Source organism: Lissotriton helveticus, chromosome 3_1 (genome assembly GCF_964261635.1).
Source record: "Lissotriton helveticus chromosome 3_1, aLisHel1.1, whole genome shotgun sequence".
Lineage (NCBI taxonomy): Eukaryota > Metazoa > Chordata > Amphibia > Caudata > Salamandridae > Lissotriton > Lissotriton helveticus.
Window position 1 is genome coordinate 1,067,205,114 of NC_136061.1, and position 24,641 is coordinate 1,067,229,754.

General features: G+C 41.7%; 1 protein-coding gene across 1 annotated transcript in view; it reads left to right on the forward strand.

Annotated features, from left to right (window-relative positions):
• The window catches only part of LOC144823272 (sodium channel protein type 2 subunit alpha-like), a 662,530-nt gene that overhangs the window by 325,935 nt on the left and 311,954 nt on the right, over nucleotides 1–24,641 (forward strand). The window contains exons 11-12 of the mRNA XM_078681628.1: nucleotides 14,320–14,461; nucleotides 19,858–20,064. Coding sequence (XP_078537754.1) covers nucleotides 14,320–14,461; nucleotides 19,858–20,064 — 349 coding nt within the window. The remainder of the gene's footprint in view (nucleotides 1–14,319; nucleotides 14,462–19,857; nucleotides 20,065–24,641) is intronic.

Consider the following 24,641-nt stretch of genomic DNA (forward strand, 5'->3'; position numbering starts at 1 on the left):
ACAAGGCTGTTTATTGGCTCCCCTTTTGTTCTCCTTATATACGGCAGACTTACCTGCCGCCTTGGCTGCCGGGGAGGGCATTGCCCCGGTGGTGGGGGGGGCACCGATCTCCTGCATGATGTATGCCGATGATGTCCTCATCCTTGACTTAACTCCTAAGGGATTAGCCAATCGGCTTCATGCTTTGCATTCTTTTGCGGCAGCCCATGCCATGAAGATTAACATTACCAAAAGTAAAGTCATGTGTATAGCTGGCAGGAAGAGGTGCCGATCTGTAGATTATGGTTGGTTTATTGGGGATCAAAAACTAGAGGTGGTAAAGTCCTATACTTTTTTAGGGAAAATTGTTACAGCTAACTTGAGTGAGAAGCTCCATATAGAGCATTGTACACGCAAAGCTATTGCCCATGGCAAAGGTTTAAATTCCCTATACCATGCAACGGGGAAACGGCACTTTCCGAGCTTATTGGAAGTATATAGATCCAAAATCCCCGCTACAATACTGTATGGTATCGAACTTATTGAGGTGAAAAAATTGGACTTTTGCCATAAGATTGAGGGGAAGCTCCTAAGATCTCTCACTTCCTTAAATACTGCGTGCTCGCTGGCAGCCTGTAGGCTCGACTTTGGTCTTAGGAGTAGTTGGGTCCAGGGATTATGTGCCCTTGTAAGATGGGTGGCTTGCCTTGCTAGAGCTGAAGTAGGGACAATGAGAGCTCTCCTCCGAAATGAATTGTTGGGTAATTTTAATGAGTTCTCTCAACTTGTTTGTAATTTCAGAAAAGCTGTAACTTTGTTAAATCTAGATGAAACTACTCTTTTCCTGTACTCTCCATTACAGTTAAAGTCGGTGTTGAAAGCAGCCTCATGGGACCTATGTTTTCTATCTGATAAAAAATCAATTTGTGAAAAAAGGAATGTAGATCTTCTCCTTGATTCTTATCAGTTGAAACAACCTCAACCCTATGTTTTATGGTCCCTACCGCATGGTATACGTAGATTTTGGTTTCTTCTACGCTACGATTTAATACCTCTTAATCGATTGTTATCTAAATGGAATGGTTCATCTCCTCTGTGCAATTTATGTAAAGTGAATATTCAGGACTGTATGCATGTGTTACTGATCTGCCCTGCGCTTCGTAAATTGCGCTTCAGATGGTTAAAAACTATCTGTCTTCGTCTGGGCATTGTCACATTGAATGGCTTCCTCTCTGCACTTTATTGTGCTCCCAATGAAATGTTCTGCTTTCATATTTTTAATTTTTTTAAAGGCTTCCTAGTTATTTATTAATATGTTCCGGGAGATGTTTTGACGTTCCGACTTTGTGTAGTTTTTGTTCACATGTCAGTATTGTATTTATCCTAGGTTTTTCGAACGGTATATGTTTTGTGCTTGCTTTTCTCTTCCTTTTTGTAAATGTATTTGCTGTGTGTTGAAGTTTGTACACTTTTATGTGGCACTCTTTTGAGAGCCAAAAACATAATAAATAAAATTGAATATAGCTTCTTATGGAGGTAAGAGTAGAGGGTACGTATTGGAATACCTTTCTGTTCCCTGCAAAACCTAAGACAGGTGGAAAGTACATGGTCTGCTGGTTGTTAAACCACCATTATGAAGCCAATTTACAGGACTCTTCCCAGCTTTGGCCTGTACTCAGGCATGTGACTGAAACCTTCTTGATCACAACTCTCTGCGGAAGCTTGGATGCTGCTTACCCAGCTGTTCTCATTCTCCAGCATCTTTCTTCTATCTATGACATTGTGGGGAATTCCATCCTGATTCCTAGCTGGCAACAGTGGGTATGGGTAGGGTGCCCCGTTTTAGTTTCCCTCCATCCTTTCTGGTCTGAGTGTGGTTTTGATGCTTTTCAATCTCGTAAATCTCCGTTTCTGGTGGTGTCTCATAGGACTTTATTTTCTGCCTCATCTTAGTCAGCATTTACAAGCATCTATTTGGGGTCACCACTAGATGGAATGGCATGTTTTTTTTTATTATGATGATGACACCCGCTCCACCTATGCTCTTAACCTCTCTCGGAGCTTTAGCCTGACCGGTCTTCTTGCCTTTTGGTCATCCAGGCCTAGATGAGCATAAGCAGGTTGAAGCACAATATGAATGATGGCACCTTCCTTCTGACCAAGTGATATGGACTGTCCCCCCGCGAATCCCATGGCCAATACATCTTGAATTCTGTTTTCATTAATTGATGACCTTAGTGGAGAAAGAGAGCCCTGTGACCTCCATGTATTTTTTCAAATGAGACTATTGTGGATGACCCTCTTCTGTATTCTACAGCATCTGCAAGTCCGTAATCCATTGGGTGCAATCTGAGTCATATGTCTGGGACACAGAGAGGCTCCAGTTAATCCAGAACATGGCTCTTAGGCTGGTTTTCAATGTCTGTAAATTTGAATATGTCTCCGATGTCTCCCAATCTCTCCACTGGTTACCTTTGGCACTGCAGGTTACTGTCAAGGCTACACAACCAGCTAGTTAGTCCTTCTTTGATAAGGGAACTACATTTATTCATGCTGTATGTTATGTGCAGTTACCCTCCTTTACCTCACTTTCTTCGATTTGGCTCCCTTTTTCTCTACACTGCCCCCCCACTTTAAGTGGCCCCTTACAGTTGGCAGGTCTTTTTCTGTTCCGACCATTCAGATTTGAATTTTTTTTTTGTTATTCCTACATCAAATTGTTAATCATGGAAGGTGCTGCAAGTCCCTTAAACCTTATTTGTTCCGTGAGCTTAATAGATGTCAGTTTCCTTATTGCCTCTGACTTCAGTCACTCACTCCTAATCCACCACATTTCGAATGCACTTCTGAATTTCAAATGCTTGTGTTTGTCAAGTATGGTGAACACATGTCAAGGATTTTACATATTAAAGCACATTTTTCAGGGTTATAGTAATAACATTTTAAAATTTGTCATCTACACAACACAGCGAAAGTGAAATAATTAATCACCTTTTGCTTCCATTTTTACCCAATATTCCACTGGGACCGAAAGTGTAGTTCAAAGATGGCAAATAATAATTCAGTCATTTTCAATAATAGGGAGCTTACATTGCATATTTATTTCTGTATAATTTTGTGTGTATGCAGAATTTCCCACCAGAGCCATATCCAAGGAACAGGACATACAGATGTTCTCATCTTTACAACTACAAATGCGGGTGATTTGTGAGAGTTGGACTTGTCGCATCCTACGTTTTGTCAGGCCATGAATAAAATGGTAAAAATTCATTCGTTAGTTGATGATAAAAGTTTTGGTTTTTTTGCGGCGAGCCCATGCATGGATGACAATCCAAACGTATGTCACATTGCAACCGGCAACCTACCTACAGCTAACCTATCCGGTGTATCTTAAGACAAAACTATTGGCCATGCGCCTAGGGGATCTACCGTCTCTGTCAGACAAACCACTATGGCGATATAAAGGATTAAAGATGTGCAGACTATGTGATGCCCCAGACGAGGACTTTGTGCATTTGGTCTGTATATGCCCCAAACTGAACAATGCGCGTCAAGTACTTTTAAAGCGCGTATTTAACGAGCGAGGGATTCAAACGTGTAGAACAGCCATTATGAGAAGTCTGGACTCCACAGATCCCCAGCTAGATTGTAAACTTCTGAAGTTTTTACAATCTCATGATAAAGCAGTAAAACAGGATTGTAAGTAGTACTCAGCAGCACAAGGATCCTGTCCAGACGCAAGTCTAGACATCGATATGATGATAAAACAATAGCAGGATGATATCTAGAACTGCGGAATTTTTGTCTCTTCTTACAGATGCATACCCTACACTAACAATTTGGTGAAGTGTCCCTACAACTATGAATTGAATGCATTTTTATACCGTTCTATTTTAACAACTCACTGATATTATTTTGTGTTGCACCAATATTTATCAAAGTTTTAACGAAAATTGTTTGCTTTTTAAAATATTTTTTATATGTATCTAACTTGTATTGTAATGGTTTATATTAACTAATAACAATAAACAATAAACTGAAACTGACATACACAGTGTTGTCCAATCAAACACAAACATATTTTGTAAATATATTGATCATTGAATATGTGTCGGACAGCAAACACAAATGCACATCCATCCAATATGAATATACCACCAAATCCAACATTGGCTCCACATGGAAGAAAGAGCCAAATATATAACCTATTTCCTATCTCTAACCTCTTGCTCTACACCCACATATGTAGCTACAGATGCATCACATGATCCACTCTTCCATAACAGTTGTGCAAAGTTCACGCAATGTTTTTCAAAAAATATATAAATGCACACCTCCTTATTTATCAGTTTGACAAATCGAATGTCATCACATTCGGACAACAGCTCATTATTAACGGATTAACGGATTCCAACACTCTGAACAAAAAACACATCTGTACAAACCACATGAGCAGCACAGCACACGATCTACTGTTCCACAAATACTATGTAAACATAGTTAGTAAATATTTTGTGCATCCATGTGTTCCCTTTTCCATTTTCCACGCCCACTGAAGGGATTTCAACTCGACACACATACTTATCTCTACAATATTCGTAGAGCCATGCATGTGCAGCACTCACAGAATTGAACTAACTCCCCAACAATCCACACAAACCATATACATATCAATACTACATTAAGAGACTTGCTCTAGTCACCATTGAATCCAGCACAGGCCACTCTCTTTCATATGGATTGCACATACATCTGAATAATATGCAGATAATCCCCAAAATGCCCAAAAATTGGAAGAGATTATATACGGAGAGTAGAATAACTTCTACTGAAATACTGTAATTGACTTTAGCAAAAATGGAAATCAATAGAATCTATCTATCTATCTATCTATCTATCTATCTATCTATCTATCTATCTATATATATATATATATATATATATATATATATATATATATATATGTGTGTACACATACAAACACATATATATGAACTGAAAAATTCAAAGGTTAAAGTGGCATTATAGTTAGGTATTGTACTATTAGCTTACTTCACATTAAAACAATCCTTAGCATGTCACTGGAAAAAATCTAAGTTTAAAATTACTTTATAGTTAGGTCAAAATGTCAGTTTAAATGTCATTTTACCAACTAAAATGTACACTGATATTCACCAGTTATGGGTAACTGAAGTGACTATAACTCGTGCTCCTGTCATGCACTGTGTTGTCATCAATAATGTAATTTCAGGTGTCATCAGTGATGTTATCAATGATTTCATGACAAATGTCATGAGTGATGTAATATGTGAGATCATATGCAATGAATAGCCAAGCTTGCTGCCAATTCCCCGCTGGCGGTCACCCCCACCTATGGCGGCCTTCGGACCGCAAAGTTGGATCCCTGCCTCCCTTTTTCTGCTGATGAGCCTTTGCTGATCTGACTTTTGCCGATCAAGACAATGGTGGTCTCATATCTCATATTTGAACCTTTGGTTGAACTTTCTTTGATTACTATTTTGACTTACTTGTCTTTTGACAAATTATCCTGTAAGCAGAGTGACGCTACATAGGCCCTGACAAATGCCTCCTATTTAAGGGTAATAGAAGGGCAGACAAGTGTTGACCAAACTCCCACACTAGGGTGGAGGTTCTTGCCTACCTTTTGTTTTAATCCTAGCCCTTGGGGACAGAAAAAAGCAGTGGTGATCCACCAAGTGCTAGTTTTTATTGACACTCCTCATTTTTTGCTCTCTGTGCCACCACCCACACCGCTAGATCACAGAGAGTACCTGGCTTGACAATTCTGCAGGACTGGTCCCATTGAAGAGGACAAAGACATGGCATGGTGGACAAAAGAACGATGGGCTGATAGATAGATCTATCGTTTATAACATTTTGAGAATTGTAGTCTAAAATATAGGAACATTCATAAGTGAACATTGTAAGGCAAACTTAAAATCAAAAAAACATTTACTAACAAATTACATTCACACCTCTATCCTCTACATCAAACCTCATGGACACACTAGAAATAATATATAAAGAAAACCACCACTGAACAATGCCAAACAAGACGTACTAGCCGGTAGCAAAGCAGCTGTTAGTCCCTACTGCAGAGGTAAATTACCAAAGTGGTCAATAACTCTTCATTACACTTGTCTCTTATCTTTCCTAACTTAAGCAAAAGATTGTTTGAGCTTTTTGAATAAAATATGAAACGTAACCTGTAAAATGAATATGTATTGGCCTACTTATTTGTCATGTTGGTGTAGCAGGGAATTACATTGACTGTGGGCCAATTAGTGATAATTAATTACCAAAACACAATCCTGTAAAACAAACAACTATTACTATGTACAACTATGGTTGAGCCACTGACTACTGAAATCCAGTCTGGTTTACAGATTTTCCAAAATTAATAAGTGTGATACATAGTAATATGTAGTCATTTTTAAAAGATCTGAGTAGCAACATATTTTGATAATTCTGAAACCTAAGTGGATGTAACTATTCATTAGGTTGCTGAGTTTAGAGCGACAAATAAATAACACCCAAACCTTGAAACAGAACATTTAAAATTTAGCAGAGACGAGCACATTCAAGAAAAAGCACATTGCAGACACAAAGATCCATACACAACCACAGATAGATGTTATGTTATGGTGTGTTTACTTTGAGATATAACATGAAAGAACAAAAAGTGATATGCATTTCATGCTATTTTACAATGCCATAAAACAAAACTCAGATAATCTGAGCCATTACTTACCCTAACTATTACATTGTGTAATATCTTGTGCTATGGTGCATTGTGAGTAATCAGGCAATTTAAGATTTATGTATACCACTATTATTATTATTATTTTTAAACTGATGTTGTTGTGTATTTATGAAAGTTTTTCTTTTGTGTCGCCTCCATGGCAATGTTAACTCAGATTGAAATGTTCTTCAATTAATTTCCTTATCTTTGAAGTGACAATGACTAAGTCAATCTGGGGTGTCCATCCTGCACCCAGGAGCCGTAGATCTATATTCTCTGATAGAGACTTTTACCTTCAGATTTCTTACCTTAGATTAAACCCCAGGCATCACACTGGATCCTGCATTGTTGGCATTGTCTGTGGCAGACATGATGTGTTCAGTGCTTGAAGAGGCACCAACTCAGTGCATTAACTTCCTGATCAAGCTCCAATCCATTGCTTTTTGACGTAATTCTTTTGACCTTTTGTCAATGACTAGTGTGCCTTTTTTCAAATTTTTTCAAGATGTCCCGAAGAAACCCACCCAGTTCAAGACTTGTTGAGCTGGTTATTGACAGATGATAGTGACAGACCTCTACTTAGTGTGGCTTGTGGTGCCTGGAGAGGGACCACGACTCTGCATTGTGTTTGCGGAGTGCAGGACCATGAACCTCAAGGCAATCTACGAGCAAGACATGTAGCTCGTGGCTGCTCGTCATGGGACTTCCCACTGCTCCAAGTCCCAGTTACATGGGAGTTCTCAGGACTGCTCCCAGAATCACTTGTGTCAGTCCTCGTCACACTCCCAGACTTCTTCAGGTAAGCCCCAGAAGATATCCAAGACGTCACATCGCTCTTTGACATCTTTGTCTTGCTCCCATTCCTTGAACTATTTCAGGGAACGACACCACAAATCCTAATTTCATTCTCAGGTGGTTCATGTGCAGTCAGCATTGGAAACTGGGTCCGCTCCGTGTTTCCCTAAAATACCTGGAGCTGAGCAACCCCACCCAACTCTGAGAGTTTTATGAGGAAATGAGCCTCATTTTTGGGCAGCCAAAGCCCTCTGGACTCCCTTCGGTCCCATGGATTCAGAAGGGTCTTTGACTGGGACTCCGCTGGCTGGCCCGCCCTCTGTGTCAGTTGACCTTTTAGGATCCACTGGTGGATCCGGATCGACCTTGGCCACAGCTTCAGAACCTCCTGTGGGAGCTGCTTTAGTGGTGCCGAACCCATCGTGATTCCTGATTCCGATACAGAGCCGGACCAGTGTAGCACCATGTTGGTTCTGGAGCCTACCAAGAGAATACAGCCTGAATTGGAGATGCAGCCCTAGTTCCTTGACAGGCCCACTGAGGATCACAAATGGAGGGGATCTGAGGATCCCTATACCTACACTGTCCCCATAGCAGAGTCCGTAGCTAGTGTCAATTGCTCACGACCCAGCCTTCTTCTCTAAGTTCTCCACCCATGAGAGCCGGGTGGTCCAGGAGTCAACTTCCCTGATCAATCACAGCACGTTCCCTACCACACCACCGGATAGGGAATCCGAAAGGCAGCTTCGGCAGGAAGATTTTCTTTTCTACCAGCCTAGCATTCTTCATCAACACCACATGCTTATTGTGCTGTTAGATGATGAGACCAGGACCATACTCTCCCAAACTATTGCTGACAGGCAAGACACAGCAAAGTCCACAATCAGATGTGGTTTGGATACAACAGATTGACTGGGCAGAAACTATTGCTTCCTCATTGGCGCTCCAACCTGGTTGAGGAATACTGTTTTTTCGGCAGATGCCAAGCGTCATTTTCGTACATGCCCTTTGATGGGGCTAGATTATTTGGAGACAAGATGAATTCAGTCCTGGAGAGACTCAAGGACAGTGAAGGCACAGCTAGGTTGCTGGATCTCTCTGTGACCCCACGACATCCGCATTCCGCCTTCCGCCTCTTCCATGGCTATGGTAGGAGTATGTATCAGCCGCTTCCATTTCTCCCGAGCCACCACAGCCAGGAGACTCAGTCCTTATGTGGCCACGGATGCAGCACCCACATACCTAGTGTGGCACAATGCCAGAGGACTGCCCCATCCAATCTCCCCCCGGCAACCGCACAGTCAAAGCCTCTTTATTATGCACTTGGTCCAGCATGAGCATCCAATTAGCAGCAGACTCCAACACAGTATTCCCCAATGGCAGGAGATCACAACAGACAAATGGGTGCTCCAGATTGTCCAACATGGTTATGCTGTCCCCTTTCAACAAACTTCGCTGCCACTTCTTCCGTGCCCAGATCCAATGGTAGAGGACCACCTTGTGCTCTTACGGCAGAAAGTACTGGGCCTTCTGGCCAAAGGAGCCATTGAGAGAGTGCCAGCATCAAAAGTAGATCATGGTTGCTATTCCCACTAGTTTCTGGTGCCAAAGAAGGATGGAGACTTCCATCCTATCTTAGATCTACGCCCTCTCAACTGCTTCTCGGAAAATGAAAAATTCAAGATGCTCACCCTGGCTCAGGATTTATCTGTCCTCTACCTGGAGACTGGATAGTAGCATTGGACCTGCAGGACTGCTATTTCCACATTCCCATCTTGCCTGCCCACAGACACTACGTGCAGTTCATGGTGGTACAAGAGCATTATCAGTTCCTCTTTGGTTTTACTGGTGCCCCTTGGATGTTCACCAAGGTAATGGCAGTGTTTGCAGCACATCTGCGGTGGTTAGAGGATGCAGTCTTCCCCTACCTCAATGGTTGGCTGTTGAAGGCAGGCTTGCCCCAGGCAGTCATCTTGCACACCAAGGCTATGGCAGACCTCCTGCACATCACCAACGTGCCACAGTCACACCTAACACCCTCACAGATGCCCTCTTTCATCTGATTTCTTCTGAATATGGTGCAGTTTCGGATTTCTTACCCGGAACAGCAAGTATAGGATATTCGCACTATGATACTGATGTTTCAGCCTCTGAAGTGTGGCTCACCGGTTAGAGGACAAAAATAGAGGAGGTATGCACTCCAAATTTTAAAAGTTCATTCCGATACAATCATCCTTCTGCGTTTTGCGTGCAATCCAGGTTTGTGCTTGCCCTAATGCACTGAATCAACATCACTACAGTGGGGAACGCAGAACCTACGCTCCACACCCGGATGCACAGCGTAATTGGATACTAGATCCCACCATTTTTTTGGTCCATATTTCTCTTATCTCAAATTTAGTCCATATTTTAGCTATAATTGTTCGTTTTCTCAAATCCACATCATTCACATTTTGCATTTTAGGAAGCTTCAAGTATTTCGGTGTGCCCATCCAGACCTTCACTGAAATATGATCCAAATACAACCAATAGTTTCAAGCAGCGTTTCTTTATTGAAAGCCCAATGCATTTCGGGCTTTGTCACCAGCCCTTCAATTAATCAATCAAGGAAAACCCATCAGTGATTTGTACAGTTAATCACATTAATGCACAAAATTTTCAGTTCAGTAGTTTCTTTTTTAAATATTATTCATCAAATAATCAAGTGAAATAATGTTCCATTAACGTAATCATCTCCCAGTTGCCCGTAAGGGTGAACAAACGAAACGGGCAACTGGGAGATGATTACGTTAATGGAACATTCTTTCACTTGATTATTTGATGAATAATATTTAAAAAAGAAACTACTGAACTGAAAATTTTGTGCATTAATGTGATTAACTGTACAAATCACTGATGGGTTTTCCTTGATTGATTAATTTACAGTGACCCCTGACGAAGGGCTGGTGACACAGCCCGAAATGCATTGGGCTTTCAATAAAGAAACGCTGCTTGAAACTATTGGTTGTATTTGGATCATATTTCAGTGAAGGTCTGGATGGGCACACCGAAATACTTGAAGCTTCCTAAAATGCAAAATGTGAATGATGTGGATTTGAGAAAACGAACAATTATAGCTAAAATATGGACTAAATTTGAGATAAGAGAAATATGGACCAAAAAAATGGTGGGATCTAGTATCCAATTACGCTGTGCATCCGGGTGTGGAGCGTAGGTTCTGCGTTCCCCACTGTAGTCACCGGTTAGAGGAGGCAGACCCGGATGCAGAGATCGGGGTTCAATTCCCGACGCGGCAGGGTCTTGAGTTCATAATGTCCACGGATTCGATAATTCTCGCCTCGGTCCCTACTCGAATTGTGGGTTCACACTCTGCAACTCTGGGCAATAGCTTGCTTAATCTCCACTACGGCCTCACCGCGATGGGATGCCTGGTCTTCACCTTCGGGATGCCCAGTAGGGTTAATCTTGCAGGGAAAGACCAGGACGGGTTCCCAAAGCAAGCGCCTTGAGACCTCACGGTGATAAGGCGCTATACAAGAACGTATGATTACGATTACGATTATCCTGGATTTCAGTTAGACTGACTCTGAGGCTACTGGGTCTCATCGCCTCCAGCATCCTGTAGGTAAAACATGCCAGGTGGCATGTGCAGACTCTGCAGTAGGAACCAGTGGGTACAGCATCAGGGAAATCTGTCAAACCGTCTTCATATAATAGAGGAAACTGCAAAAGATCTTCGGTGGTAGCTAACGGATGCAATTGACTCAGTGGCAGACCTTTCACTCTCCCCCACTCAGGGCTCACAGTGATAACAGATGTGTCACTTCTGGTTTGGGGTGGCCACCTGGGAGAGGTGGAGATCAGAGGCCTCTGGTTTCCTTAGGATTCTCAGCTCCACATCAATCTGTTGAAACTAAGAGTGGTCTGATTGGCATTGAAAGCCTTCCTCCCGCCCATCAAGAGAAGGCTAGTTCAGGACTTCTCAGAGAACACCACTGCCATATGGTATTGCAACAAGTAGGGCGGGATGGGGTAATGGACCCTGTGTTAAGAAACTTTGCGTCTTTGTAAATGGCTGCAACATCAGGACATGTTCCTGGTGGTACAGCATCTGGTGGGTGCTCTGAATGCTGAGGCAGACCAACTCAGCCATCGATGCCTACCCAATCTCGAACAGTGTCTATCCTGAGGTGATGCAAGGTCTCTTCCAATATTTGGGAGAACCTTGCTTAGATCTATTCACCACCGCCAAGAACACACAATGTCAGCACTTCTGGGTGCTACAGTTTCCAACTTGGCTCTCTGTCAAGGACACATTTCCTCTTGAGTGGAGCTCAGGACTCCCATACTCCTTGCTGCCAATATCACTTCTGTGCAAAGTTCTCAGGAAGATCAAGAACGACTGGAGCCAAGTCATTGTAGTGGCTCTGAACTGGGCATGGAGAGTATACTACTCCAAATTCCTGAACATTAGGTTCTGTCATCAGTCAGGCTGCCCATTCTGGAAGATATTCTGTCTCAACAACAGGGCAGGGTTCTGCACCCGAATCTGTCTACTCTCCACTTTCATGCGTGGAGATTGAGGGGCAACAGTTGAGGGTGTTTGATCTCCATCCTGAAGTATGTGATGTTATTCTGGCAGATAGGCATTTTTCCACTAAAACTATTTGTTCTATCCCTGAGTGTACTACACTAAAGGGTAACTGTCCATTGGGCTGTGGATATGGTGAAGATCGGGGGAGCAAAAAAAAGGGGGGAGGGGATAGAAATTTTGTTTGTCTCAGGATGGAAGTATAGGTTAGGTAAATTCCCTTATTTGGAAGCGTTACCCCACACACCCATGAGGGTGTCATGCTTTATCATTGGGCATATTTGTTCCTCGTGGGGTCGGCGCAGCAATACCCCACAGGCCCCCCAAGAGAGCTCTTACGCAAAGATTTTTTTTATGTAAAGAACACCATAGTGGTGAATGCTGGTGTGTGGAGCTAGCTAAATAGTGAGTTAAAATACTTAGGTAGTGCCCAAAAAGGCTTTTATTCCTCAGTCCTTCAGGCAGAGTAAAAACAAAAAACAAACTGTTTTTTTCCACTGATGAGGAAGTATAGTTTGGTTCAGATAGTACGTGCAGTTAGTGGGGTCGACATGTTTCACACCCTATTGGTCTATCCCTGAGTGACCAGCTGTTCCTGTTTGTATCACCTGTTGTGGCTGATTCCCTAAAGGTTTGCAGCATATGTTTCCTCCCACTCCCTTCATTATGCCCCAAATGGACTTGAATTTAGTTCTCACCTTCTTCATTTTCCTTTTGAGCCAATGCACAGCTGCCCACTAGGGCTCCTAACTTTCAAAACTGTCTTCCTTGTGGCGATAACATCTACTACGAGGATTAGAACATTGCAGGCACTTTCAATTAACCCTCCCTACACTTCATTCTTCTGCAACAAGCTGTTTCCTAGAACTCGAGCATCCTTTTTGCCAAAGGAGGTCACTCTGTTTCATGTTGGGCACAGCATCACCTTTTTCCCCCCTCCTCATCCAGCACCTAGATCCAAAAAGAGCGTTATCATTTTATATTGTTCATACCAAAACATTCCCAGTGGATGACCTCTTTGTTGGAATTGCAGGAGCAAAAAAGGGAAGGCAATTCAGAAGAGAACGATCTCTTGATGAATTGTCCTCTGCATAAAGATCTACTATGCAATAGCCAAGAAACAGCCCCCTGAAGGCTTAAGAGCTCATTCCACCAAGACTACAGCTGTGACTACAGCGTTGACTGGAGGAGTCCCAGTCCTGGATATCTGTCAGGCAGTTATATGGGCATCAAGGCACAGATTCACTGAACACTACTGCGTCGACAGTCAGGTCCAGCGAGATGGGAATTTTGGCCATTTGGTCCTCCAGGACTTGTTAGTTTAAAACCGTCTGCAGACCCACCTCCTGGGATAGATTGCTTTGGTATCTATTTTAAGGTATGGAATCTGCTCCTAGAAGTCTCAATCAGATTAAAAATCAACTTACCTTCAGGTAGAGGCTCTATCTAGCTCCAGATGCCTTACTGAGCCTCCCATCCTCTCTGTTCTTCAAACTATCTTCTTAAATAAAGAGATCCTTTAGGACTTCACTTTGGCACACTAGTCATTCCTCCTCAGCTTGGCTCTGTGCTTCTAGTGCGGAAAAACTGTCTAGAACTGAGGTCAGCATGCTGGGAGGGTGCCTATATAGCCACTGCTCACATTACTTCTGGAGTTGATGACGACTCATAGAGCTGAACTATGCCACCGACAGGCACACAAGGGGACTGAGAAAAACATTCCTGATCCAGTCTGATGCCTGGGGAGATTTCTACAGTAAGGAATCTGTGGCTAGATAGAGTCTCAACCAGATAAGGTGTTCCCAAAGGTAAGTTTGTTTTAGGATAACCATAATCTATGCTAATGATTTCACTGAGTTCTATTGCATGTGAATTTATCCTTAATGAATATCTTTATAATTAGATAGGAATCTGGCTGAAAAGGCATTCATTGAGCATGCTTAAAGTAAAGGTATGCAATGTAGAATTGCCCATTTCAAATTCTTATTGCTTTCACATTTATTTAGCTGTGCACATGTGGTTGTGGGAAGGTAAGGAAGAAGAGTAAAGATTCATGATAGAAGGGCATTCATTTTTGTTACTGAATCTATGTACTCTAATGCTGATTAAATAATCAATTGTAACTTATGTGCGTTTCTGATGTGAGGATGTCTGAAATATGAAGAAACACATTTCTTTTCTTTTTTTTCAGTCAATGTCCGGAAGGCTATATGTGTGTAAAAGCTGGTAGAAATCCCAACTATGGTTACACAAGCTTTGACACATTCAGCTGGGCTTTTTTGTCATTGTTTCGTTTAATGACTCAGGACTATTGGGAAAATCTTTATCAACTGGTAAGAAGCACTGTGAACTGTGTTTGTGGTGTTGAGTTTTGTGTAGTAGCAATTTTCACCTTACATCTACAACAATTTAAACTTAGAAGGACTATAATAATGCAACTGTGATTTGAAATGGCTAATTCATAAGGAGAGCCCCAGACGCATTGTCTCTTGGCATTGCATGTGTTTTATTGATCACTGAATGCATCCTGCTTATGAGTACCTTCAGAGGAGCGAGAGGGAGACTCGCCCCCCCCCCCACCTCCACAGCACTTGATTAGAATTATTGTACTTGATACTGTTGGAAAGTGGGTTATTGGTAGGGGTAAGTGTGCACCTACTACTAGTAATAAGGCCATCAACACCGTATAGGGTCCAATACAGGCCTCAGTAAATTAGCCCATTGCTCAACCCTTGGTAGCTAATATCGAGCAGTCAGGATTAACTTAGGAGACAGGAGTGTAAAGCATTTAAAACACCAATACATCAAACAAGTAAGACACAAAACAGAATAAAAATCACACACACAGTTATGAAAATAATAAATATTTTTATGAACAAATAGACAACAAAATGACAAACTTCCAATATGGGGACTGGGGATATGAATTTTTAAAGACTAACCATGTTATAATGCTTAAAAACCTAAAGTTTATGAAAAAACAAGTGTTGGCCATACAGGGAGATTTTGGTCTCCTTCGTTTAGAGTGACAAAATAAAGTTATATTTCAAAATTTGTCTGGTATTATTTATTTTATACCTTTCTACTTTTAAATTTTCTGAAAATTCACAAAATACGTTGTACAAAAAAGACACACCTAATTACATTTATCATACAATATGTTCAATCATATGAGCATTTTACACAAGACAAACAATACATATATCTAAATTTCATATATACAAAGACTCATGCGACAACATCATTAATCATATTTGCACTGAGAAAAACAGAGAAAAGATTCTCTATACTCAAACAGGAGAAATCAAACGGAGATAACAGTCTATGTACACAATAATGCAAATTAAACTGAGAGTATGAATCAAAAACTCAGTATAACACAAAGACAATTGTTTAAGGCAGTAAGAACTGACATCATTTTTCTCTTTATTTTTGCATGACCCTTACAGGATAGAGTCGTTACGCCCTGACGAGAACACGCTAATTAAAATAGCGAGTTCGAAACGCGTCGGCCAGTTGGAGAGAAGCAATTGATAACTGCCTTAAACAATTGTCTTTGTGTTATACTGAGTTTTTGATTCATACTCTCAGTTTAATTTGCATTATTGTGTACATAGACTGTTATCTCCGTTTGATTTCTCCTTTTTGAGTATAGAGAATCTTTTCTCTGTTTTTCTCAGTGCAAATATGATTAATGATGTTGTCGCATGAGTCTTTGTATATATGAAATTTAGATATATGTATTGTTTGTCTTGTGTAAAATGCTCATATGATTGAACATATTGTATGATAAATGTAATTAGGTGTGTCTTTTTTGTACAACGTATTTTGTGAATTTTCTGAAAATTTAAAAGTAGAAAGGTATAAAATAAATAATACCAGACAAATTTTGAAATATAACTTTATTTTGTCACTCTAAACGAAGGAGACCAAAATCTCCCTGTATGGCCAACACTTGTTTTTTCATAAATATTACAGAGGGTCCAGTTGACCATACGTCCCAAGGACCTACCTCCTTGTCATTTATAAAAACCTAAAGTGTCACCGGAATCCTCCCCTCTAGAGGACCGCCTGCTTGACGGACCTCTTAGATCGAAGGCGATTTCCTTAACTTATAAAAAATTGAATAAAAACCTTCCAGATGCCTTCTTAAAGCTCAGATAGCACTGGCAGGATGATGTAGGCTCTATAGAAGATGAAGAATGGCAGTCAGCCCTGATGTCCCCCCGTGAAGTGGCCATCACCCCCAGATTCCGCCTGATCCAACTGAGAATACTGCACTGCTCATGCATAACTGGGAAAGTATTGGCAAAAATAGGCGCTAAACCCAACGACAGATGTGGAAGGGGGTGTGGTCAGCAAGCCACGTTTTACCACACATTGTGGACTTGCCCAAAGGTACGCCCCCTCTGGGAGGGAGCCACGACACATATGTCCACTGCAATAGGGAGAGAAATAATTCTCACCCCATGACTAGGACTGCTAAACATCTGGGAGGCCACTGACCTGACGCAAATCGAACGACAGTCCACTACACTGGGTTACACAATGGTGAAGAGAGAGGAGGCAAGGGGGTGGGGGGACAGGGGCCCGCCTCCTGTCACCCTATGGGGCAAAGAAATGGACCGCTGCATGCTAGCGGAGACAGAGGTCTATAAGACAAGGGGGTGCCCTAAGAAATGGGATAGGAAGTGGTCCCACTGGAACAGACATAGGGGAGATATATGTGTGTCACCCACGGTAGAAATGGAAATGCGCAAACAGGAAAGCTTGGTGAGAGATGTACCCTGAAGGCTACTGACTGATGGTGACTTGTAACTTTCTGATCTTGTTCTGCATTGTGTCGTTCAATCATGTACTGTATTCATGTGATTTTCTTAATAACCAATAAAAAAAATCAAAAAAATAACAACAAAGTGTCACTCTGGGACATCAGGTTGCACTTGACCGGGACCAAGTCAAAATTTGAGGCCGACAGGGATGAAGCCATGGTCGCATACACTAAGAGGGAGGCTCCGGTAAATATGCTGGAGCTTTTTCAAACAACGTCGGTGACACTCTACAGCCATTTGACTTTCTGTAAGGCCCCGGCCAAACCATGGAAGTCTGAAGCTCTGGAGCTTTCAAATGGATAAACCTGAAATCAAGGCTAGGTAGCGGTTGAAGGTAGTCGGCTTGACTCTCTCAATTGGGTTGGTCACCCCATGGAGCTTTTTCGCAAAAGTACCCCAAAGTTCTTCAAACTTCAGGAGGTGCTTCCTGAAAGTCTCCTTATAGGTTCAAAGTATTTAATTCACCAATGCAAAGGGCTAGAATCTCCTAGATGGCTCTGGGGTGTCTGGACAACAATCCCCGCAATGTACCTGGCCAAATCCTTAAAAGTACACTGGACGTACTTTAGGATGGGGACTTTTGGTAGAGATGATGCAGGAGGGCTCTGTAAACATGTAGCTTGCAAGTAGTCCACTCCTTAATCCTTCTTGAGGCAAGGCACAGTCCCCAGGCCTGAAGTTCCAGATTGTGCAGCAGGCACAGTCATTCGGAGTGCAGGCCTTTGAGTGCGAATCAAGAATCCAGCAGGGCAGTCCTTCTTCTCATTGTAGTTTCAGGCAGCAGATCTGAGAGACTATGCAGCGCTTACATATTTAGTCAGTGTTCTAGGGCGACAAGCTGGGGGCAACTCTGTCCAGTGAGATGCTGGGGCCACCCAAAAGCATGACATCTTCCTTCAAAGTGTGGCATCTTCTTGTCCCACAAGCATTGCACTTCCAAAATCCAGCATGGATGATTTCTCTCCAGAGGAGTTTGAGCTGGTTATTTTCATTAGCTCTCTTCTCCCTGACCTCAGCAAATTCCTGTCCTAAGCCTGCTATCTGGCTGAGACATAGGATGTGGGGGTAGGTACGTCTGGCATTCCTTACTAATCTGCTGACTCTTTGAACTCAGTTTGATTTACCCAACCCCCTCTTTATGACCTATCCTCTTCAGCTTCAGAGCTCTTTCCATCAGATAACCTCTGCTCCGGCCAGGCCACTTATCACCTAATCAAAGCAGGGTTGCTAAGCTTGTTAAGGCTGACCAATCAGCAGAAACGATTAGAAGGCTGGATTTTGGCTTATAGAAGAGAAAATGTTATAACTTATTTTCTGTAATAATTATGATAAACTAAACTGTGCCAAGTTGTTGACTTTATCAATAACAATCTTTTAAGTCCTTGAATGATATTTTACTCTTTTTCTAGCAATAGTTATACCTAAATAAAATATTGCAATGTTAGCCTATGGAGCTAAGTATCTACTGTGGGAAAAAATTAAATGGGCAGTTTTTTCCTCAAAACGGCATATAACCATAGTTTATAAGGACCCTGCCTATAGTTACATGCCCCCTTTGACCCCTCGGACAACTAGGGGAGACCATGGGGGTGCCTAACATGTAAAAATAAGGTAGATTATCACTTTTTAAGTGCCCATACCACCAAAGTCGAAATTGCACACAATGTACTTTTAAAGACAGTCTGCAAATCCAGGCTGCATTTTAAAAAACAGCAGGTACTCAGCAGTGCAAACATGCAAGTGCAGGAAATCTGTTGGGCCTCTAAACTGCTATGCCCTATTATATGCAGTGGTGTAGCTGGGGGGGCTGTCCACTGCAGAGCGGCACTGTTTTTGGGGGTGGCGAAGGTGATCAAGTTGTGTCTGTTGACTACCACCATCCCCCCACCCCGAGAACAAGTTGGGCATCGGTCACGCCCCGCCCCTGAATAAGACAGCTACCACCTTGCCCCTACGCCCCCCCCCCCGAAAAAGTAACAAATTGGCCACCCCCCTCCTGATCTTACCTGCACTGGACGGCAAACTTAAGGGTCCACCCTGGGTTGCAGTAAGTCTAGCTCTGCCACTGATTATATGCTCTGCACTTACAGGTAGTATGAACCCCGTAGCCATATTATATACTAGGGTCTGTCAATACCAATTGTGAGAATTTACTTTTTAAGACAGGCTGCAAGGAAGGACTGCCTTTGAAATGACAGCAGGCACATAGCAGCGCACACATGCAAGTGTAGGAAATCTGTTGGGCATCTAAACCTCTGTGCCCTTTTATATACTAGCGACCTATAGGTAGATTGTAATCCCTGGCCCTATTATCTACTAGGGACGTGTAGGGTTTGCCATTGCCATATGTAAGTGTACCCTAGTACATGTACCTTTTTAAACATAGCACTGGCCCGGGCCTGGTTATCAGAGCCCCGGGTACAGTCAGAGTCAGTTACCACCAGTATCATTCAGCAAACAAATGGAGGTAAACAGGACAAAAGGATGACTTTCTAAAAGATACAAATTATTTTCCTTAGATATTCCCAAAAATCAGGGTGAAAATGCACACTTGCCTATCTAAAATCCCAATTTTATTTATTCTGAACTCGCCTTTATAAACAGAACCTAGTGGGGGATGAGATGGGGTCGCGTGGGAATTCCTAAACTTTTAGATTCAATTTCTTTAGGATTGCATTTCTTTGCAGGGTTTATGCAGTTGACACTATGAAGGACTTACATTCAAATTTAGATTGTTTAAAATGCTGTAAGTATAACAGAGAGTACAAGAAAAAGGTTTACCTTTGAATGGACTTACTGTGGAGCACGACAAGGCAAAAACACTGAAATCAGGGGCATTCTATGTAGAAGAAAATATTTTAATGCAAATATGTTAATATTTATTTTATCTTCCCCAGACATTACGAGCTGCTGGCAAAACCTACATGATCTTTTTTGTTCTGGTGATTTTTCTGGGCTCATTTTACTTGGTGAACTTGATCCTGGCTGTGGTTGCCATGGCCTACGATGAACAGAATCAAGCTACATTAGAGGAAGCAAAACAGAAAGAGGCAGAATTTCAGCAGATGCTAGAACAATTGAAAAAACAGCAAGAAGAGTCGCAGGTAATATCACAAGCAAAATTAAATGTGAGTGCTTTTATACTGCCTAGCTAGTAACTAACAGGGAATGCCACCATCGGAAGAACTAAACATTGTGAATGAATGTCAATACAGATGAAGTATTGATATTTTTTGGGTGGTTTTAATGGGGCAGTCCATTGAATTTTGTAACAGTATGTCTTGAAACCACAGCAGATGTCATCAAACAAAGCAACATTTTTGAATGCCTATTGTTGGTGATTGTTAGTGATACAGAACTGGGTAAAGGGAACTGTTTTTTATTTTCGCTGGATGACCACTTTACCTTTGCACTTTTCTACTACGGTATATTGACAGCTGAGAATGACATTCTGGTGTCCTTCCTTTCCAATAGCTTTCTAAAGTTAAAGGTTTGACCAGAGATTGTAAGCTAAACATTTATATTTTGTGTTGCTTAGTGTACACTTTACATTATCAATGTAATCACAAACAAGAAGACAGAGTGAGTGGTAGACGGAGATGGGAGAGAGAAACAGATAGATAAACGATAAAGGTGAGAAGAGAGAATGGGGCATATTTACAAGGAAATGACAGAGCGCAGAGCTGCGGCCAATTTTGCAGCGCCGCGCTCCACCATTTACAAAACGCAGGGATGTGCCGTATTTACAACAGTACGGCGCACCCTTGTGTTGCCCCCCGCTGGCGCTAAAAACAGCTACCAAGTGCAGACGCAGACACCCTTGCGCCATAGTGCAAGGGTGCCGGCGTTGCAGGGAGTGATTGTTTATGTGCAGGAAGGTGTCCCTTCCTGCACCTAAACAATCAGTAATGGTGATGTGTTACTTCTATGTGTGCTGCAATATGAGGCACACATAGAAGTAGCAAATCGTAATTATTTAATGAAAGTTTATGTGCAGGAAGGGACACTTATCTGCACATAAACAATCTTTAATGGCGTTTTGCTCTTTCTATGTGTGCGGCAGAATGCAGCAAAAACAGAAAAAGCAAACACGAGGAGAAATAAATGTATTTCTCCTCATTGCGCCATTTTAACGCCTGCTATTGCATTGTGTTAGTTTTTGGTGCTGCCTCAGATTTCCACATCCTTGTAAATCTTGGGCAGCATCAAAAAGCAATGGGTGTTGCTGTGGAACCCCCACTGCAACACCTATTGCACGCCCCTTTCACACAGATACCTGTGTGAGAGGGTAACATTTTTACAAAATGCCGCTAAGCTACAAAAAAAATGGATGAATGCACTGTGTAAATATGATGCAGGGTATGCGCAACAGGAATGTAAAAAAAAAAGTCACGTTCCAGTGGCTCAATCCCCTTGTAAACATGCCCCAAAGTGCAGAAGAGAGTGTTCAGGGAAAGATATAGAGACAAAGTCAGATAGAGCAAAGGAGGAGCAGCAGAAAGCTAAAACAGATAAACAAAGATAACCTTGTACTGTAGTTATATATTACCGCTGTAGTCTATAGTCGCTATGTAATAAAGCATGAGATATAATGGTCTTTAAATGTCAGCAGGAATTGAATCAAAAGTAACTTAGTACGTATTTCAGAACAAACATGGCTTCAGTTGGTTACAATCCTTTGTTCAATGGAACTGCATGATTCCTGTTAACTACATAATGTATTTTAAACACATAATTGCATTACCTTGATTACAGGTTACCATTAATGATTGCTCAACAGCAGTAGCCAAAATGTTTGTCTGTTAATTTGATGACAAATGTAGCACAGGTTGGATAGGCAAATTGGAAAATCATGAAGTTGCCATTATCACTTGGACATTTGCACATAATGAATTGTATTTGGCAGTGGGTGTATTGAGAAAAGCTTTGCATAATTGCCTCCAGATCAAAAGCTAGTGTCCTGCCAAGCCGTAACAGCCTTCCAGCTCGGTCCAGAAGCAATTAGCAAATCTGAAAAGAGGGGTAGAGCACAGCAAATCGTAAAATCCACCCACACAATAAGATGAATATGAAAGTGTAAGCAGATTGCAAACAAAAACAGTAGATGCGTTTTCAATCATAGGAAAGCGAGCAAAATGCATGTTGCACATAGAGCATGTTAAGAGATATCTGAATCAGTGGGGTAGCAAGGGAAGGGGTGGGGGCGGTCTGGTGCAGGCGGCACTAGTTTTGGACACCCTCCCCGCTTTTACCTGCGGCCACCGTGGGCGGAAACACATGGACCACCACAGGTGGCAACGCGTCTAGCTATGCCACGAATCTGAATTATCACTAGATTCTGACTACCTATGGACGTAAATGACAGGAAATAAAACACACAGTAGTTTTGCAGGAAAATGAAGTATGCACATTTTGCTGGCATTCCCATCCTACATTCCGACGTGAAAGTCTATAATCTTTACAGTTTGTTGCAATTTTGTAAATAACCTTCTACGTTCATTAAGGCCATCAACACTGTTAGGCTAGTGTTAGGGACCTCTCTCTGCTTGTTGCAGCATTAGAATTTCCGTACATCATGAAACCTGCAACTTGAGTTTAAAATGCACTCAAACCTGTTCATTTATTAAAAGTAAATATGGCCGATAGTGAATCTTAGCTAAGATTCACTATCAGCAGATGAGGGAAGATAGTAGCAAGACACAATCTTCCTTGCAAGAAATGTCATGTAAACTTGGGGCTGTGTCCCAAGATATAGAAGAGTTACAGCAAAGAGTGGCTCTAACAGAGGAAAAGTCACATCGCTCTGAAATAGCTGTGAATAAACATGCTGTTCAACTATCCCAAATGCAAGCGAAACTGGAGGATTTAGAAAATAGACATCGTAGACTTAATCTACGTGTTTTTGGCATTGCAGAGGGAAGCGAAGGATCTGACCCCAGGGCATTTATTGTTCAACTGTTTCAAAAGGCCTTTCCTGACCTATCTGATTGGGACTGGGATTCACAAATACAACGCGCCCATCGGCTACCGCTATTTCAACGTAATAAAAGTGGTAAATATCCCCGCCCAATCCTGATATGTATAGGTAACTATCTCCTCCGACAAGCTATTTCTATAAAAGCACGACCAAATACTCCAGTTACTATTGATTCAGTCATATTTTTCGTTAGATCTGATTTGAGTAAACTCTCTCTGGAGCGACGCTGGAAATTGAAACAGTTAATTGACCCAATCAAGGAACTGGGTGGTCAAGCTTTCTTACAAGAACCAGCTAAGCTGAAAGTAATTAAAAACGGTCATTCCTATTTTTTTCTGGAGGAAAGCGAAGTAGAATCTGCTATGGCTACTTGGAGACTAGAAAAATGAGAATGTAGCGGGCATGAACTAACACTTTCGATTTTTTTTTTCCAGATCTATAGATGTTTATTCATGGCGCCACTGCTATGCTCTTCCACTTGTCTTTAGATTGACTTTCTGTTTGGGTGGCAATATGTAATATGTAATATAAGACATTGATGAGTGTAAGCATGGACACTTTTTCTTTGATACTGAAAGCCCGGACCCTATAAGCGGCGAAATCCGCTTGATGGCTGTCAGTATAGCGGCAGCCGGCTCAAGAGGGGGACCCCCAGATAACTACTGGGTAGAGGGTGGGTGGGATAGTGTGTGGGGTGGGGAAGGGGGAGGTAAGTTTTGGGGTAAAAAATGCATCAGGGGACGTAAAACTCAAAAAATCAAAAAGAACTATAACATTTATTTGATTTATTATAGAGGTTATACAGATAGGGACAACTACTTTATTAAATGTATCAAATAAAGTGCTTAGTTTGGAACGTGGCAGGCTTAAATAATAAAACTAAGCGGAGCCTTGTATATGAAGTGCTTAAGATGTACAATCCTCAAATTGCAGTCATTACTGAAACTCATATAGCATATAAGGAGAAAAATCTGCTTAAACAATTAGGCTATGACATCATGGTTTGTACCGAATTTAATGCTTCAATTCGGGGTTTGGCGATCCTAAAGCATAAAAACCTAAAGGCCGAGATACTTAAGACATTAACTGATAAGGCGGGCAGATGGGCAATTGTACAGTTAAAATTGGAAGGTCAAAAATATACAATATGTGGGGTTTATGCATCAAATCAAGATGAGCCAACAATTTTTGACCAGATTAATATGGAACTGCTGGCATGGGATGGGGAATATATTGTGCTGGGTGATTTTAACTGCATTATGAACTATAATTTAGACACCACTAGGAAAAATTCTTTTCAGAGAATGAGGAAAACTAGGGCTGCTATTTTGGATCTGGCGGCAATTCATCTTCTTAAAGATGCCTGGAGATGCCTCTACCCTAAAGTGGCTGGCTACATATACTACTCTGCAGCACATAAATTATGCTCACGCATAGATATGATTTGGGTTTCTGATTTTATTCTTGGAACTAGTTCGATGGCTATATGCCCCAGGGTAACTTTGGACCACAATCCGATTTCTTTAAATTTTGAGGTTACAACTATAGAGTCCTCTCCTCGCCTTTTCTCATTTCCAAGATACTTGTTTTCTGATACTGAGTTCGTGAATCAACTTAAGGAACATATAAAGGAGTTTATTGACATTAATATACATTCTACTCAATCCTTGATAGTTTGGGATGCCTGTAAAGCCAGCATACGTG